The 20,076-nt window shown below is 39.2% G+C and overlaps 1 protein-coding gene across 1 annotated transcript in view; it reads left to right on the top strand.

Moving 5' to 3' along the window:
- Window positions 1-20,076, top strand: part of OSBPL11 (oxysterol binding protein like 11) — a 38,802-nt gene that overhangs the window by 11,247 nt on the left and 7,479 nt on the right. The window contains exons 2-9 of the mRNA XM_054278246.1: window positions 3,447-3,515; window positions 4,574-4,749; window positions 5,536-5,615; window positions 6,365-6,547; window positions 10,298-10,499; window positions 14,277-14,422; window positions 16,404-16,544; window positions 18,553-19,051. Coding sequence (XP_054134221.1) covers window positions 3,447-3,515; window positions 4,574-4,749; window positions 5,536-5,615; window positions 6,365-6,547; window positions 10,298-10,499; window positions 14,277-14,422; window positions 16,404-16,544; window positions 18,553-19,051 — 1,496 coding nt within the window. The remainder of the gene's footprint in view (window positions 1-3,446; window positions 3,516-4,573; window positions 4,750-5,535; window positions 5,616-6,364; window positions 6,548-10,297; window positions 10,500-14,276; window positions 14,423-16,403; window positions 16,545-18,552; window positions 19,052-20,076) is intronic.

The following is a 20,076-nucleotide window of genomic DNA, read 5'->3' as shown; positions in this document are numbered from 1 at the left end:
GTTCTGTTCTGAAAAGTATGTGTTCTGCATACCTCTTTTCTGGATTGTAATTTGTATAATACCCTCATTTAAAGTAGTCTAGCAAAAGTTAATTTTTTTTTTGTGTCCTTAAGACTGTGATCCGTCTGTTGCAACATTTCCTTTCTTTGACAGGACATGTGAATTTCAACAGAACTAGGCCCTTTAGGGATTGTTGACTCATGATGCTGAGCTGTTGCTATTCCTCTGACAATCTGAGACTGTGGTGAGCATTTTAAATAGCAACAGCAGCATCTTGGCTATGGAAAGACACACATAGCCATAGGTACAGGTACGTGCATGTAGGCAGCAGTGTGACTGCAGAGGGATTCTGAAAATCAGGAAAGATCCCAAGGGAGCCAGTCCTCACTGTCAGCCTTAAGCTGCTCAGTGTTGTGTGTCAAGTTCACTTTTGAAATCTGTTTTCTAGAAGTCAAAAACCCATATGTTGGGAATTTTGAAGTAGACTGGTGACTTTGAGGCAGTTTTGCCAGCACTGTTACCATGAAACAGCAGTATGGACTTACTCATATTTTATGAACTGTGGTTATCTGTGAGCAGAGCCAGTGCTTGAACCTCAACCTCTTGCTCTCAAAGTCTACCATTTTACAAGGATTCTGCAGTGCTCTGTAGAGCTTGGCTGTGAGTTCCATACTAGTGAAATGTTACTGGGTTTTCTTTGGGTTGGGTGTGCTTTTGTATTTTTTTTAATGTTAACTGCCTTACATCACTACTTTAGGAACAACAAATATCTTGGTTTAACTCTTGCTGTGGAGGCACTAACCTTAAAATTGTTGAAGAAATATTTTAGTTACAATCCCTGGCCTTGTTTGTAAATAATACTGAGAATATTTTTCTGTACATGCAGAAAATTAGGAGGTTAACTGTTGTTCTGTCATCTGTTTATGTATAGTCATAGAATTTGCTTTATTTGTTGGTTGCAGTTTGCAAAGTGGATTTAGATTTCTTCAGTGTATATAATTTTCACTTATTTAAAAATAAGCCTTCGTTCAAATGGTGGAATATTGGTTCCCAGTCACTTTCTCAGACTTCCATGGGGCAGTGTTTTCAAAGCCTTGCAGCTGAGTCCTCTGGGACTGATGAGGTTAGAGGTATAAATTATTGAAGAGGAGGCATTTGGAGATGTTTGGGTCCAGACAAAGTGAAAATCCAAGTGGAAAGGAACATGCAGATGATGGGAAAATGTGATGGTAATTTAATGTGGAGCCACATCACCAGAAGAGCTGCACTCCCTTCTCCAGTGTGTTTTTCTGCATGACAAAGTCAGCTATTTTATCTGTCACACCCAAAAAACCAACCCAGAGGTCAAATTATTTTAATCAAAGGCTATTTAATTTACCCTTGTCAGATGAATGGACTTCCATAGGTCATACACAAAGTCCTGCTGCATTCACTGCAGTCTGAACTTACCTTTCTGATGTTTCTTGGGTTCTTTAGAGGTATCTGTGATTTAGGGAACATTGGTTAATGGGGGTGCAGTGGCTGTACCCTGAATGTGCAGGCCTATGTGCAGTGTGTCACTGAAAAGCAAGGGTGTAAAAGCAAGTTTGCATTCACTGGAGCTGAAAAACAATTAGCTGTGACTAGGGACAATTTTCAGATGAGTAAAACCCAAGCTCATGCATTTTTATGACTATGCAATCTCATAATTTTCAGCTAAATGAAGACAGTGAGCAAGTCTAAACTGTACTTCCCTTGTATGCCAATAATAACAAATGAGAGGCGTCTGCAGAGGATGAGTTTGATTATGTTTCCTTTAGCTTCTCTGTACATTTAAAATATACAACACTCTCTGCTCTCCTTGGTTTTATTTTTATCTGTAGTACCACTTAATGAGCTATTAGAAATTAAATTCCTGGATAGTCCTGCTGGCTGCTCTCCATTACAGGATATGACTGCAATACTGATTGTTGCTGTAATAGCTAGGACACATATTTTTTGCTTTTAAAAGTAACATTTAAAATCAGCAGCTTGGTTTTTTTCTTCAAAAAATGTACATTCTTGTATCTCTTGGTTTGTGTTATATCACTGAATGGCAGTGATTTACTCTGTGGCTGTTTTCATTAGTGTCACCCTAAATGGCTTCCTTCAAGATGAAACAGTGTAACATGTTATATTTATCAAACTGTCTGATTTCTAATTAATCTGCTGTCTATAAATGAGGTATAGACAGCAGCTTCAGCTGTTACTTAGAATTTACCCCAGTACTTAGCCCAGTTATCTTTGCAACCAAAACCCACTAAGGGAGATGATCCCTTGGCTCTCACAGTCCTGTTTTCCCCACTTTTCCCCTTTTGCTGACATGGGGCTACTTTATCCATTTAACAGCTAAGAGAGATTGCTGCTGCTCCAATGGACTCTGAATAATTTCATTTACTCTTCAACCTACTACAGCCTACAGAAAATTTAAATAAGATTAGAAACAAATTTATTTTGGAGAAGCAAATAGTGTCTGATATTTGGGTCATTGTTTCAATTCTTCTTTGTAATAATAGGAGCTTTTTTGTCATGCTGGACCTGAATTGTCTATCAAGAGTGTGTTCTTAAGTGTGGGGTTATGTCCTACTGTGGGGTGAGGGCATTGAGGTGGCATTTCTAGATTTTTGGGAACATACAGCATAAAGTGGGTCTTAAAACTGTGGTCTTAAATTGAGTAATTTGTAGCCATGGTACTTGTAAGACTTATTTAGGGCAATTGATTTTCAGAAATGGAACTGTATTTTTCCTATAGTGATATTAAGTCTCCATGCCAAGTGCCTTTGGTGGATTCTCATTTTTGGTGGGTGTTGCAAGTCACATCTTCGAAGGACAAACTGCTGGATTTTCCTGTCAGGCCCGCGGAGATGTTTTGGCTGCTGGTTTAGGTTTCAGAAAATGTTGATGTGACCTGCACTTGCATGTTGTGTTCTGTAGGACATCTGTTCAGGAGCATGGCTGTGTAGGGGAAGGACACATGGGATTAATAACACCACACTGATGAAGGAGTAGCTACAAACTGTTTAGCTTGGTGGCTGCAGTCCAGGGCTCTGTTAATAAACCAGTGAAAGTTAATTTTGTCTAGGAGTCCAAAAGTATAAAATCTGTTGTGAAGAGAGAGCAGGAGCCAGAAGCAGCACGGATATAAAGTCTTTAATTACCTGAAACTTGTAAGAATGTGCCTAGAAGTGCCTGTTGAATTGGTGCATCTAATTATGGTTTGAAATTATTTGGAATTCAGTAAATCTTGTTAAATTGTTGTAAGAAACTATTTTAGGAACAAGGCTGGAAAATCTTTAAAGTGTAGCTATTAAATTGATAGTGCCATTCTAAAAATGAACATTAAAATTCATCTCCTGAGAATAAAGATGGTCAGAAGGATCTAAAATACATTTAGCATTGTCTGATTGCTTTTCTGTCTCTTTTTATAGTGATCACATGGAAAATATTTGTGGCTACTTAATGAAATACACCAACCTTGTCACTGGCTGGCAATATAGGTAAGTTTTTTATGGTGCTTTTTAGTAATGGTGGTGTCTGCAGCATCCAAATGAACATGTTTCAGATTTTGTTAATAATGCTTACATTTCCCTTTTCCTAGTAGGCAAACTTTATGCAAGAATCTTCTGCTTTTCTCAATATAGATTAAACTAATGTGTAGATGAATAATATTTGTATTAAGGCATGAGTATAAAAAAGGCATAGACAGTATAAAGCAGTTAACTCATTTAGTGGCTTATAACTGTTTGTATGTGTAAAAAGCATTAGGTTTTTTCTCCTTTTCCATTAAAAAATATTGTCTTTGTGTTTTCTGCTGAGTCTTCACCTTTGTGCCAAATAATGCTATTGCTTAAAAAAAATAAGACCTCATTATTGTAAATTCTAATTCAAGCAGGCTTTTCTCTTTCCTGAGGGTGTTGCCTCCCCTGGAATAACTTGATTTTCTGTGTCAGGTGAAATTCTCTGGTCAGGTTTCATGCTGTTCCTAGAGCAACACAGTGCAACCACATTAATGTCGGAGAGAAAAGTCCTTAGTGTACCACACTGTGCCACCTGTGCTGCCCCTGGCATGGAGTGACTCATGTCAACATACTCAGCATTAAACTCAAGTGCAAGTTGAAGCATAATGTCCAGTTCCATTAAAAAAAAATAAAAATCTGGCATTGCTTCAGTTTCATGGTTTTGCATCTCAGCTCCTTTGTATCTGGGGCTGTTTTACTTTTAATGTATGTAGTTTAAAGATTTATTAAGCCCTAATGCTTCAGGATATAATTTTTGATTCCTATAATCTTATGATAATGTTCTTTTGTGGGCATGTTGTTCTGTTGTGCAATCCCTGTGCTGTAAGAGAAAAAAATGCCAAGAAATTAATTTTTTTGCCATCTTGGGGCCATAATTCACAAGTTTAGGGTTTTTCTGGCACAAGTCTTTTAGTCCCAATCTCATCTGTGCAAACTTGTGATGAGAGTATTGACTTTTCCCAGTACCACCACCTGCACAAAAAAAAAAGAAAAAGGAACTGGTTTTATTTAGTGTATTTGCTTTGCTGTCCTTGCAGGTATTTTGTGTTAAACAATGATGCTGGCCTGCTGGAGTACTTTGTGAATGAACAGTCCAGACACCTGAAGCCCAGAGGTACCCTGCAGCTGGCTGGAGCTGTCATCTCACCCAGTGATGAAGACTCTCACACCTTCACAGTCAACGCAGCCAGTGGGGAGCAGTACAAACTAAGAGGTAGGACCTGGATGCTTGGGCAGGGGATCCTTCCACTAGGGGACAGCCCTGGCTCTCACCTGGGGCTGCTTGGCTGCTTTGGCTGCAGGGCCAAAGAGAGAGAGCCTGGTTGGCAAAGTGCTGCCATGAAAATCATGTGCAAGACTTCCATCCCACTGTTGAGCTGGAAATGGTCTGTATTTATTAGCTAGAAATGCTCTGTATTTATGGATAACTCCATGATGTTTGGGTCTGATGTCCTTCAGAAGACTTCATATATGTAGAATCTTCATGTGTACTGTCCTTAAGTTGCACTGATTCAAAGTTTTCTAAATCATTGTAGGCAGCAATACTGTGGTGATGCTCACAGCAAATCTAATTATGCAGCTTGTGAGCCACCTTATGGTGGTTATAAAAGCCTGTTCTCTGATTTTGTAGGCTGCAGAAATCTAGGCTAATAACTTTGAGTATTTCTTCCCTTGAGGACTTGCTGTTATTTTCTAATTTGGAGTACCCTACTCTTATTGCAGGAAAATGTTTCATGTTGTTAGATTACAATATTTGTGAGGGTAGTTGTGGTTTGTTGATGTTTTTAAATTAATTTCGTAACACTAAAAATAGCATAAAAAAAAGAAAGCATATACTATTTATGTTAAACTTAACATTATAGTTATTACAGGCAAATGAGTTTTAGATTAAAATTACTTTGCACTGTTATTCTTGTGATTTTTAAGAATGAAGCAGGTTTTTTTGCCCATACTTTGAAATGTCTTCATTTAACAGAATCCTTTTGGTTTGCTTTATTAGCTACAGATGCTAAAGAGCGGCAGCACTGGGTTAGCAGGCTACAGATCTGCACCCAGCATCACACAGAGGCCATTGGAAAGGTATGACTGGTGCTGTCATGGGCAAAAATCTGCCTGGTGGTAGGAGTATTGCAAACACAACTTCAGTGTTGTTAAAGCCCTTCCTTTTTGGGAATGGTCCTTTTTTTTAAATTTTTTTTTTAACCCCTTACTTTTTTTTTTTTCTAAAAACTGCTCAGCAGCCCACAGATAAGTTTAGGGTGAATTTCCATGTTTGAGAGAAAAGTCCTGAACACTTTGTCTGAGTACTGTTGTTTCCCTTTGCTAACCATGTATGGATATATGTATGGTGTATTTTACAGAACCTCCTGATTGCCATAACACCTGTTCTGATACCTGAATAAAAACTTGCTGTTAAGTTAAAACCAGCTGATTTTGTTGTAAGAGATAAGTAGAACTAATAGCTCTGAATGAAATTCCATTCTTCTAAATGTCAGCTCTATCCCTGCAGGATCTATTAGGAGTCATTTTCTGGTGCTGTTGCAGATCAAGGACTGATTTTCAAGTCAGAGAAGTGATAGTTACTGATCCATCTCATTTCACAGATTGTTCTTAATTAGACTATAAAAGAGGGCAGCTAGAAGCAGACAGTGGAAAATATTTAGCAGTTGCTACTAATGCATCATTAGGGCTGTGACATCTTTCCTTACTGTATAAAAAAATTAAACATTTATTATTATAAATGTTCTGCTGTATCTTTCACATTAGAACATTTGCTGATTATTAAGATTAATTGTAAATGTTTCTCAATATGCTTGTTTATTCACTAGAACAACCCTCCTCTGAAATCTCGCAGCTTCTCTCTTGCATCCCAAGGAAGTGCCAACTCTCCTGGTGTGCAGAGGAGACCCAGTCAAAATGCAGTTTCCTTCTTCAGTGTTGGACATCACAGATTGCCAACAGGAAAAAGAGTTCCCATTATGCAGCCAGATCACCTTGTGGATGTTAGAGAGGTTTGTATGCTTTAAATTCCCTTGCAGTTTTTTGAGAGTGCTGTGGTGTTATTGGTAAGGTTGTGAAGAAACCTGCTGTTCTTAGTTGGATGTATTGTCAGTAGCATGTCCTAAGCTCTTATTGCACAGCTGTGTGAGGATAAATAGCTGATCCTAGCTAATTGTAGAAGTAAAGGGTGTATATTTGGTGTATATTTTATATTTTGTACTTTGCAGTGGGATCCAGATGCTGAAGGTAGAACCACATTCTCATCTTTGCAAGTCCTAGCACTACAAGTGACAAGAGAATATCCTTAAGGGACATAACGTCACATACTATGATTCTATTGTAAGCTTTTCTTCCCTTGTCAAGCTATAGAAGAACTGATTAAGCTGTGCTTGTATGTCTTATGACCAGGGAGAAGTTGGTCATGATTGATATTTCAAAATGCTAATACCTTTTTCTGGTATGCTGATTCATTTAGACAAATTGTCTAGGAATGGATGTGACTAAACACAGAGCAATTCAGATGCCTGGGGTTTTTTTCACCATATGTTTAGGTGTAGTGTATTTTGAGAGAAAAATCCAGAAATAATTACCTTTCAATCTTGACTGACAGAACAGACTGATACTGGTTGATTTTCATTTGTGAATATATCCAGGCTGGATCTTGCCTATCTAAAGATAATGCATTGCAAACCTGTGTTACTTAGTGGTGGTATTAATGTTAATAAGTATTTTAATGTTAACTATAATTAATGTGGTGTGATAAATTTCTAGGCAAAAATAAATTTCTAATGGAGAGCTTTTTAATTTAGCAAATAAAGATATAGGAAGCAGGAATAGCTAGAAATTGAACTTAGAAAAATTGGAATAGAAGAGTGCTGTATAATATGAGCCTCATTAACTTTAAAATATGTGGCTGAGCACTGTGGTAAGTTCTCCAGTAACTGGTTGTTGCAGGTACTTTCACTGGTATGGCATGCTGTCATTGTGCCTTGATTTATATCAGGTATTGTGGTGTAATTATTCAGGAGTTTACACAAAGTGATTGCCTCTTTAAACCTTGGGGTCTGTGAATCTCTCCACAGCAGACTGTTCTTGCAGACTGTTCTTTGCAAAAGGGTAATTGCTACCATCCTGCTTTTATCCTCTTAGAGCACTAAAGTCTCCTATAGTGCTAATGCAGAGACGTGTGAAGTGCTGCTAGGTACTCAGGAAAATCAAAATGTTTCAAAAATGGCTTTTGCACTTTTTGAATTTTGCAACACCATTATGGCATACAAAATTTCAGGGAGGAAAGAGGAGTATGTGTGAGCTGGAGCACTGAAGCAGTGGCTTGTGTCCTGTAACTGGAATAAAGTGGAATGGCTTTTCTTGGCATTGCAAAGAGCACAGGAAGCTGTTCATGCTCTCTTGGTTGCCACTGAATTTGGTGGCACAGCATTACTATTTATCAACTTAAAAACTTGTACAGATGAAGAATCCTCAGTAGTGCTGACTCTTCTGAGTGTTAGTTTGCTTGCCTTTTTTAAGCTAAAATGCTTCTTGGATACAATGCCTACTTTTTTGTGGATATTATTAAAATACTGAAGGGCAGGAATGTTCCTGTTACCCCTGAGCATGGTACAGCTTGAACACTTAGAAATTAATTTTGAAAAGCTGTGAGAAGAGCAACTTCTTTCAAAGAATATTCTACAATTTTACCTTCTTTTATTTCCCCATGAATTGCACTATATCTGAGTCTCCCTTGGCTGTCCCTTTCCCTTTACCTGCCCCTTGTTCTTGGCTGAATGTCATGATGCTGACGTGGTTACTGTGCAAAGCAGGAGGTTTAAGAAGATCTTTTTGCTAACTTGCACTAAATGCAGGTGTCTGTGTGTTTGCAAAGTGAAAACAATAGCCTGTGTATTTTTCCAAGATTTTGACTTTTTAGTCACTGTGCTTTTATTTTCCTGGCACTATTTTTTTTCCCAGTGCTGAGTGTAGAACTAAGAAACATCTTAAGACTGTTCAAAGTGTGTCCTTTGAAAGGGAAGATGTGCCTTTTTAAACTTCATAGTTAAGCATAGCATGGCTTGTCCTGTTGTCTGGTCCTGGAATGAAGTGCTTGGGGCCTGCCACATGATGAATACTAACACTAAAGGTCACCAGAAGGATTGTGGTGATTTGTCAACTGATTATCTGTGGGGTTTTTGTGGGAGTTTCTTTTTAAGCCAGCACACTTTTTCAAAGTTGGAAAAAAGTGCACAGAAAGGCTTTTATCACACTTGTGTCTGGAGAAAAATGAGACACATGTTGTGACAGCAGCTGGTGTGTTTGCACAGGCAAAGCTATCTATAACTAAATGTTTTAGTAGCTTTCTGCCCTGTTGCTCTTGGCATATGCTAAGGCTGACTCTGCACAGTTAACACCAGTTTTAAAGAGCCACTGCTTTGCAAATTCACACCTTTGAATGCTATGGAGCCAAGCCCTTAAAAGTTCCAAAGATCATGTACTATGAACTTGGGTGAATGCACGTTCCTTAAGTATGGCATAAAATCTTAAAGCAGTTCCTGGAAGGGATTGCAGGTAGTAGTACTGGAAAAAAAAAAAAAAGTCAGATACTGCTAGGATTATGGATTAAATAATTGGAGTGAAAAAGCTACCTAGTGGCATAGCATTTAAATGCATCTTTCTTTAAAGGCTTTTTAAAGGGATTCTGCTGCTGCTCTGCTAAATCAATCTGTCCTTGCCTTTACCTTCACTACCAGAACACACAATGATTGCAGGCAGTGCTTGTTCCTCCCCAGAAAGGGTACTAGCATGTGTAGGAGTTTGCTTTCATCCCTGTGATGCAAAATCAGGTAATATTTTGTTTCTGTGAGTATAGAGAGGGAAGTGCTGCTTGATGGCTGGTGTGCTTTGCCCCTGTACCTCATGGGGGCAGATTCTGTGATTTAGGTGTGTGGAGTTCTGTGATTTAGGTGTGTGAAGGAGGAAAGGAGCCTGGGAGGAGAGCAAGGGGAGCAATGACAACAGGACAGGACAGCTGCAATTTGAACACAGAATGAAGGTGAAAACCCTGCTGGCTTTTCTTCCCTCCTTGCAAAGTAAATGCTGAGATGGTGATAATCAGTGTGGTGTCAATGCAGGCAATAAATGAAGATCCTTTTTGGTTTGAGCCAAAATGAGGAATACAGGTCTTCTCTGTTAAAATACTGCACCTCTGATTGCAAGGAGTGAAAAAAGTCTTTGATACCCACAGACAGTAGATCCTATTCCAGGCTGTGCAGAGCACAGAGCTTAATTACTTCTCACACAGAGTGCACGTGGGTGATGCCTTAGGATTTTAGCTTTCATGTTTTTCATATATTTGTAATCCTGCAATTCCCCTCTCACCCCCATCCCTACCAACTAGTCATGAAAGTGTTTGATATTTACTGCAACAAGTGTCTTGTTCAAATTCGTCTTTACCTTTCTTTTTAAAGTCACTTTGATATTCTTTTGCTTGTTAATAAAGTGTCATGTACTTTTGTGAGTAGATTCACCATGCATTTAATGACTCTGTAGTAGTAGTAGTTCTCAGAGTCAAGAGGAAAAAGTACAGGTAATTTTACATATATCTGTTACCTTGTAGTTTTATTATTGACCCAAAAACTGGGACAATAGTTAATTTTACATCTATCTGTTAACTTGTAGTTTTATTGTCCCAAAACCTGTGTGAGCACAGCTGAGCAGGTATCACACAACACTTCTACCACCTGATAAGTGACTGTTTTGTTTGACAGATGATGTCTCAGGCTGAGGGCCAGCAGAGAGACTTGATCAGGAGCATAGAATGCCTTCCTGCCTCCGGTCACCTTACATCCTTGGATCAGGACCTATTGATGCTCAAAGCAACTTCCATGGCAACCATGAACTGCTTAAATGACTGTTTCCATATTCTCCAGTTACAGCATGCTTCTCAACAAAAGGGCTCCTTACCAGCAGGTGGGTATAGGTGCTCACAGAGAGCAGAACTCTGGTTCAAATACGGCAAATACAAATCCTTTCCTGGCAGAAATGTTTGTTCCACTAACACATGGGCAAAGGAAACTGCTGTCTGGTTTCTTGTGTATTTTTCTAGACCCCAGCTTGTGTTGGGTGGAACTCTGTGCATGTTGAATATATATTTTTAAAGCATTTGTTCTGTCAGGAAGTCTGTGGCAGCAGCTGCATAGGTGTAACATCTAATTGTTGTACAACATCTCACAATAGAATAAACTACATAAGGCACCCCAAAAGGAAGGCTGCCCTTGGGATATAATTGTAATAGTGGAGGGGGAATTTGATGACATTGCAGATTCTACAATGTGTCTGCTACATCTCTGCCAAATGTCATGCTTTTTTAATTCTTTTTTTTGCACACTGAATACCTGTTATTGGTATTTACATGTGTGTAGCTTCCATTTCCAGTTAAGCATTAAAATGCAAAACTCTAAATTTGCACTGATTTTTACTGATACTGTTTAAATATCAGTGTATTCTTGTTTTGAGTTACTGTCTTAGTCTAAACCATGGTCTAAGGAGAAGTGTTGTATTCTATTCTGAGGCCAGAATGGACTTGTAAGTAAATGAAAATTGTTTAAAGGTTGCAGAAAATAGAAAATCTCTTCTAAAAAACAACTGGCTATCTCAACAAACAAACAAAACCCCCCTAAACCCTACTGCTCATGGGTGTGGAATATGTGCATTCACAGGCAGCAGACAAATATGTTGCCATGTCTGCACAATTGATCACTTCAATGCAAGTAAGAGCTCAGTGGAATTGTTCTACCTGATTCATGTGCTGTGTATGGAATTGAATGTGGTTGTGGTTGTTTGTAAATTCTTCTGCATCTTATTGTGCCTTTTTTCACGTGTTTGCTTTGTGGCTTTTTGTGAGGTTTATAGGATTTTCAAATGCTTCTCTTGCACAACAGATCAGTAGATGTAGTAAGTATCTAACAAAGGACACACATAAATTGTCTCTCCCCTTATCTGTCCCATATTCCTGTATTTGTGGTGCCTGCTTTGCCTTGGCATATTATTTCTGAGCTGTAATTAATTTAGCTTCCAAGATGAAAAAAATGTTACACAAAAGTATTAAAACTATATAAAAAGTGTTTGTGATTCTGAAATCACCAGAGGCATTAAAAGAGAATATGTGAATAGATTGATTTAATTTTTTTGCTGTATTTCAGTTCAAAGTTTAATTTTAAACTCAAAAAACTGAATGGCAACTCTTGAGATATTTGTCTGAACTCTGAAGTTATGCTGAAAGAACTCTTCCTGTTCTCTGTGAATTTTTTCACTGTTGATGCATAACTGTGGGAGATGCACATCAGAAGTATTTTTATTTTGGCATTTTCACATATGCACTACTAAAGTGGTTTTTTGACTTGTATTTGGGGACATAAGTAGGGTCCAATGAGGACCACTGCAATAATTTAAGAAGATAATTTTGGTTGGGGGATTTTTTGACAAGTGATGTAGGTTTTTAATTTTTTAAACCATGCAGGGAAAAGCTTTAATTCACTGGCTGCTATTCAGCTGGTATCTGCCTGTTATGGCTGAATCTAAAAATACTGCTTGAACATGTCCAAATCTTGAAGATTTCCAGTGATATCCTGGGGAGATGGATGGAGAAGAGAGGATCAGCAGATTGGATGATGCATTACTGGGGCCAGAGTTAAAAAGAGACCATTAAAAGAATGCATGTGTCTTTCTGCAGCCTTCCATCTCCCCCCTGCTGTGGCCTTTCTCAAGACACTGTAATACATTTGTTCCTTTCCAAGGATTGCCAAGAACTTTTAAAAATTATATTTTTAAATCCATTTAGCTTAGATTTCTCCTCTTGACTAAGGAGGGATACTTCTGGTTCAACTGGTGGAGCCAGGCTTAAAAACCAAGGACTAGAAATACTGTAAGAATGCCAGTTTACTATAGATTATTAGAAGACAAAAAAACCCCCAACAAACAAACAGAAAATAAAGCAATCAGAAGACTGAAAATACTGCCCCAACACATCAAAGTGTGTTCTGAATCACAAACTTAAAGATGAACAAGAAAGTTCCACCTATTAGCTTTTGTGCAACAGCAATTTGCAACTGTTGAAGAAAAATGTAGGAAGTGAAAACTCAAGAGGTCTGCACTGTGCCAGAGAGGAAGTGCTGACAACTGTTTGAAAAGCAATTGGTGAGGACTGTAGGGGAGGAGGATGTCACAAGTAAGGAGAATGGCTTGTGCCTATGCAAAACAGCTGAGAGCAGATTTGTATATGCTGTTCCAGTGGAGGAGAAGTCTTAAGGTGGTATCTTGTCCATTCACAAGGATTCAGACACAGGTAGTAGCTCAAATCTTTCAAAAATACCCTCCTAACAGCAAAAAATAAACAGAAAATGTAATAAATAAGGTTATTTTAGGTGTAGCTGATAGAAAATATTAAAAGGAGACTGTTGGGTAAATTCAAGCTACTACAGAGGCAGAGGGTGTGGATGAAATGCAGCCTAGAACATGCAGTTAGAGATTAGCATGTTGAAAGTTACAGCTTAGAAAGCAGATGTCATGGAGAGGTTTTTAAGACAAGTAAAACCTTTTCAAAAAGGTGTGAAAGCAACATTCTGAGCATCTTATTTTTTGACTTCTTTGAAACTTCTGTTTAAATAGCTTTAATTTAGTGTGGTCAGGAATTCTTATTTCTTGTAGTGGATTAATGAGTGATGGATGTTGAAAATAAGCTGCCTGGCTGTGGAAAAATTATCTTGTCTCAAATAGCAAATCTGGACATTTTTCCTGTGTTTTCCTGGTGGAAATGCTGCTGTTAATCTGAATTAAGCTTACTCTGCCTGTTTTGGTTGAGGATGTGACCTAGTTGCAGGTAACAGGGGTCTGGAAATAAAGGATTGTGTATCATATGGGAAGAGACAACAGACACCTTAGTATAGGACTTAGTATAGCACAGGGAACTGCTATCTGGTGGTAGAAATTTGGGTTTCCTGGTAATTTCTGTGTTTGCAACCCAGCCAAGATGGTTTGTCAGTTTGTGTATTCTTCAGTAAAAACTGATTGGAATCACCTGTACATTTATTGCCCTTTGAAAAAGAATGGAACATTTGTATTATTAATGAGGAACCCGACCCGTTCTGATAAATTAACTGGGAGTAACTAGAGATGCTGGAATCATCAGGTGGGTAATAGCTTTCCAAGCCCTGCAGGTTTGTTTTTTTCTTTTTTTTTTTTTTGACAGCTATTATTTATTCAACAGTGTGTGCCTGCCTTCTCTGCAGCTGAGAAAAGGCAAGCACCCTCTCCAGAGAAAACAGTGGCAACAAAACTTCTGCTTTTGGTCTTTTCAGTCTATGACAGAGCTGTGTTTTAGAAGCTGATAAGTGGAAAGCTATTTTTAATTTTGGTACCAGCTAAAGAGAAGTGTAAGGGCTGCTTAGCATTCCCATGATACTAGGCTCCTCCTGTAGTGTCTGATTACGCCTTTCATGACACCAACTAGTTTCTCCAGTCCAAGTTGCATGTATTACAGCTCGCCAATCCCAGTGTTTGTGCTAATGATCACTGAAGGTGGTGTCTCGTTGCACCACCTTTGTTTCGTGGCTGCTGGAGGCATTGGCTGCAGGAGGAATTGGCTGCCTTTGGCTTATTCCACAAGAAAGAGTTCTTTTGTTGGAAAGTGCTGTTTGCTGACCTTGCAGAGGATGAGCAAGCTTCAGCGCAAACTTTCCTTTGCTTCAGGAACGACAATCAGTTGGTTGGAACCGAAGATCTCCCTGGCAAACCACTTCAAAAATGGAGCAGCTCAGAATTTCCCAGCAGAGATAAACAAGGCAGCATCTGTCAGAGAAGAGCAGTCCATTGCAGAGCCCTGCCACCTAACAAGGGTAAGGTAATGTGACATCCCATTTCTGTGGGGAATTATTTGGAGGAATACCTGTAAATGTTTCCATCGTGTTATGTGGAAGTGATTTAACGACAGCTGCTCTCATACTTAGGGTTAGTTGTGTAGGAGGAGGAGTGAGGACAGTTGCAGTAAGTGAAACTCTCTACCTTGTTTATTCAACAGATTTTTGCTGCTTTATGTAACTTGTTGTCAAGTGGAGGGAGCCAGTTGGGGTGGTAATGCAAGGCAATGAAATAGGGTTTTGGCACTTCATTATTTACTTGTTTTAGATGAAATGCAAAGGAATACTGCCTAAATAAAATTTGTGACACTCTCAAAATAGGCCCAAGTAGAACTGCCTAAGCAGACAAAAGACAAAATTGCTGGTCTTCAGCTATTACATTTCCCTTTCTTTTCTAGGTCTTTTTGCATCTGTTTTTCTTAATCTGAGCAACTCTCATCATTTGACTGTAGGGTGGCTTAGTGCATTTGAAATACAGTTACAGTCTGTATCATTTTCAGCTACAGTCTGTATCATTATAACTGACAAAATGGATTTGAATTGCAAAACAGTGAAGTAAAATCCAGCAGGGATTATGAAGAAGAGCATGTTTTCCTAACTAAGCTAGAAAATCATAATTACATCCTCTTTATGCTAGTTGGTTTCACACAGTTGTTTGGCTGAGACTGTGTAACTGTGAAAAGATAATGTGCTGTTTTATATCTCTGCAATAGCACTGGGCTGTCTTAAAGCAAAATTGAAATGGAAAGGATTTTTTTCAATTGCTATAGTTTATAGATTTTTAAATGGGTCAGAGTAGTTTCTACTAAGTTAAAAAAAGAAAAGATGAAACAAAACTAGGAGCTTTCAACTAAATCACTTAATTCCTTCCTTTCAGTAATTAAGGCAGTCACAGTTTGAGTACTTAATGTATGTGAGGTATGACAGGTGTTATCAGTCCCTGTAGGTATTTTCAACTCCCTTATTTCTGAGAGCATTCTTGCAAAGGAGTCACCTGTGTGATACTGCACTTGTCATCAGGATTTGAGCCCTGTGTGAGCGCTTGGCCCCCTGCTTTTGGTGGTTGAGTGTTGATAAATCTGCCTTGAGCCAGGGCAGCTGCTCCAGGACAAAGGCTTTGCTTAGGCAAAGGCAAATTGCTGCCTTCCCGTGGCATTCAGTGCCTCTCCCCTCTCATTTGCCTCCCTCCAGCAGTTTGTCCCAGGAGGATGCAGCTCAGAGCCCTAGCAGTGCCAGCATCCCTCCTGCCTGCAGTGTTTGACTTTCTGCTTGTGCTGTGGTGGTTGTTAAAACAGTGCAGATGTAATTTCTAATCTGTCTGCTTAAATTACACAGACAGGGGCACCTGCAGTGTGTGTGTATGCCTGGAATTTTGTTATTTTATTGATGCTGCTTTAAAAAAGTTACTTTTTTTTCTTTCACTGTTACATATTTGCCCTCACTGCAACATGATAATGCTTGTGCAGCCCAGCTTGCCGATGCCAGGTGTGATGGTAGTCAGGGAACTCAGAACTACAGTCTGATGCAGCCCTTGGAGTAGTGAGGGCAACACTGGAAAGGCTGAAGTGGTGTGGAGGTGCAGGGGGCTATTGAGGTGGTTGGAATTGCTGCTAGCTTTTGGTTTGCTGTTTTTGTGTGTGTGTTACATGCTTGACATTCTGCGAACTCACAAAACTTACAGGAATTTCTTTTAAGCTTTTTTCTTTTTTTCCATGACCCATATGAGAGAGGGTGAGAAATCTGAGCCTGAATCCTCCAGATGGAATCTGCATTGAGTTATCTTCATATCCATTCAAATTCTTCAGCTGTTTATCTTGGGAGTAGATTCCATTGTGTAGCTCTCTGCAGGGGTTTATTTAGCCTTTTTTCATACATAGACAGTTAAATACAATATGAAGTCTTTTTTGAATACTGTCTGGCCAGTCACATCTTTGAGCAAAGTTTATGGCTCTTATTCCAGGAACCTGAAGAAATAAATCCAGATGAGGAGCTGGAGGATATCTGTGATGATAAGGAAGATGACCTAGGAGCGGTGGAAGAGCAGCGCAGCGTTATCTTGCATCTTTTGTCTCAGCTGAAACTTGGCATGGACTTAACAAGAGTAAGTGACTGAAGTGTGAGAATTGGCTGTAGTAAAAGTGAGGCATCATTTAAAACTCAGGTCCTGTATTGAGCAGTATTGAGTTTAATATGAAACTGTGGCCAGTAGCAACATCAGGTCCCAATATCTGATGTCCCAGATTGAGGCAGGTATAGGTGAAATGTGCTGACTCAATATTTTTTATTACCTTCTCCTTGTGTTTTCTACTGTGCTTCTGCTGCCTTTCCTGTGATGGCCTGTCTTCTTTCCAGTGTTTGAACCTTAGTCTTTTCATGCTGTTTTCTTCAGCCTTCTCATATTTATCTTTCTGCTTTCTTTCCATGATCTCTTTTCTATCTTGATAATGCTTTTTGACACAACTTGTATAACCCTACACCTGTGTCCATGCTGCTCCTGAAAAGAAGTTTTCTTTTGGTTCCCCCATCTATCTTTGGATGCCTGTTTAAACCTCTTTCCTATTCTCATTTCTGTGTTTGCTCACAAGCAGGCAAGAACAAAGTTAGGCTGGAGGGAATTGGATTTAACACTTGAGTGCAAATCTCAAAAGCAAGCAGCTTGAAAACATTAACACTCAGGTGCTGTTAGACAACTTGGGCAGCAAATCTGGGAAAATCAGGCTGCTACCAGCTTATGTTCAATTCATTCTTGTAAAGACTTCTTGCCATAAGCACTAAGCACTTTGAAATAAAAAAATGGATTTTACAGTGGCATGGAATGAAGAAAACACTCTATTTCGGAGTTATGGATTATTGGGGTTTTTTTAAACCTATGTTTTTTAAGCACTAGCTACATAGCCCCTAGAAACACTTGTATTGTGCAGCTTATGTTTCACAGCTTGGGAGGCAAAATGAAAAGATGGTTTGAGCAGGCTCTGCTGTCTGTGGGTCAGACATAAACCCCTGCTGCTTAACAAGGCCCTGATGAAGTCACTCTATCACTTACATTGAAGATTGGATTTAGGGTATCTTTTGCTCTTAGTTGAAATAAATTGTCGAGCCTGTCTCCCAGGTGACTTTTGGCTGTATAGGGAGAATTATGTGTATTTCAGAGGAGGCAAACACTGAAGTGAATAAATCTGACTTCAAAGCAGGTAATGAAGTTGTTAGAATTGTACTTGATTTAATTATCAGAGTGCTGAAGTGAGAAGCCACTTAATACTCAAGGTTAGTGTTGTAACAGCATGGCAAGTGTATTCAGTTTTAACTTGAATGGCTATGAAGTCTTACATCTGTGCTTTTTCTCTTTGAAAAAGAGATTGAAATAGATTTAAATCTGATTTCAATGGATTGTCTTGATCCCATGGTTGAGATTCTCTGTGCTGCTGTTTACAACAGTTAGTTATGTCAGTTATGTAAGTTTAGCTATGTGGGGCTTGTTCCTACTGCAGAGAAGGAAAACACTGATGATACCCACAGCCTTTCACCCCAGGGAGTTGCCCTTGGCTCAGGAAGGACAGGGTTGAATGTAACTGTGAAAGTATAAGGTACCTCTGCTCAGAGACACAGGATCAACCCATCCTATGCTCCTTCTCATGGATGCTTGTCCCATTTGCTGTGTGAAGAGAGATTCTGCAAGCTCTCCAGAGCTGGCATAGCTTCCCAGCTTTCCTCTCCATTGGACCATACGTTTCCTAAATTCTGCTCTGAACCTTCTTTGCTGTAGTTTGAGTTCCTTCGTGCTTGTTTTCTCTTTCACACATATATGGGACACGTTATCTCTTTGCAGCTCTTTCATGTCTTAGGGTATTTTTACCTGATGCTCAGTTCCTTTCAACCTCTTTAGTACCACTTGTACTCACTGGGCTTTTTTCTCCTTGTAAATTGCTTTCCTGGAACTTCAGATCACTTTATTTTGCTCACATCTTACAAGAGGAACAAGAAAGTGCACTCTGAAAGTGTGGTGTCCCAAGCAGGACAGCATCCTCCTGCCAAGGCCTTCTCTTATAAAACACTTGTCTCTGTTTTCCTTACCTGAGGCTTTTGGCTTATGGCTTTTCTTTCATTTTCAGGTGGTTCTTCCCACATTCATTCTAGAGAAGCGCTCGTTGCTGGAGATGTACGCGGACTTCATGTCGCACCCCGATCTCTTTGTGGCCATCACCAACGGCGGCGGCCCCGAGGAGAGGATGATCCGCTTCGTGGAGTATTACCTCACCTCCTTCCACGAGGGCCGCAAGGGAGCCATCGCCAAGAAGCCCTACAACCCCATCATCGGGGAGACCTTCCACTGCTCCTGGAGATTGCCCAAGAGCAGCGTGGCCACCGAGGCCGCCACCAGCTGCTCTGCTCACTCCCCCTCGGAGCAGGTCGCTCCGCCCAAAGATGCGGAAGGGCAAGCGGAGCCGGACTGCTACACGGTGAAATTCGTGGCTGAGCAGGTGTCCCACCATCCCCCTGTCTCAGGGTTTTATGCTGAGTGTGTGGAGAGGAACATGTGTGTCAACGCCCACGTCTGGACAAAAAGTAAATTCCTAGGAATGTCAATAGGAGTGACGATGGTTGGCGAGGGTAAGTGTAAATTCTGCCCTTTGTTCCTTTTAGAGGGTTGTTAAAATACAAATTTGTTAACCATGTTAGTATTGTTAAATAGAATTTTAAATAGAATTTTAAATAGAATTTTAAAATTTTAAATAGAATTTTAAATAAATTTTAAAATAAAATTTTAAATAAAATTTTAACAATTTTGTTTCTTAAAATCTCAAATTCAATAGGAAATTTGATACTATTTTCAAAATATGCAATTGTCACTGTATGCAGCAAATTTTCATATGGGAGGAAAAACTAGAAAGGTTAATGCTTTGCCAAAAATCAGGATTATATTTGGAAATAAAATATTGCCTTTTAAGCAAAGGTCAGTTAGTGCAATGTAAACTGATATTTATGATTTGTAAATTAATTTGCATCAGACATTTATTAGATTGAAGTGTTGTTGCATTTCTGTGTATTGCTCTTAATATTCATGTGTATTGCACATTTTGGTTTTCTTTAACTAGAAAAATTGGATCCTTTAGGGACAGTGAAGGGTAACTGACCTCAAATTGTAATTTTCCTTTAGTTATCAGTATTTACTGAACAAGATGAGACAGCCTCTCCCACCCTATGTGTATTTTGGCCAGTACCTAGAGATACCAGGCACTTGCATATAAATTACACTCTGGGCAAGGGAATGACCAAGGGAATGCCAGGGTATGTGAAAGGCACATCTTTGAGTGTACAGATAATTTCTGAAGTTGATATCTCTTTATCAAATCAGAACTTTTTTCAGGATTTCCCATGTTGTTTGTGCTGATGCCAGACACTCAGAGGTTCTGTGCTTCAGAGTTGTGGGCTGAGGCAGGCAGCAGTTAGATGTTGTCTGTTTCCTTGTAAGGGTAAGAGGGAGATCTTGTGCTTTTAGTTTCTTTATAGGAATCAAACCCACTAATCTTTAAACACAAAGAAAAATTGTAGTATTTAATGAGATTCTTGGCATTTATTGCAAAGGTTGCTGTCAGGAAGGAGTTGGGTTTATCTTGGCAGAGAGGTGCAGTAAG

Source organism: Melozone crissalis, unplaced genomic scaffold (assembly GCF_028551555.1).
Source record: "Melozone crissalis strain CALT ecotype California unplaced genomic scaffold, PUWL_Pcris_2 ptg000023l_1, whole genome shotgun sequence".
Taxonomy (NCBI): domain Eukaryota; kingdom Metazoa; phylum Chordata; class Aves; order Passeriformes; family Passerellidae; genus Melozone; species Melozone crissalis.
This window is presented reverse-complemented; position numbering and strand designations above follow the sequence as displayed.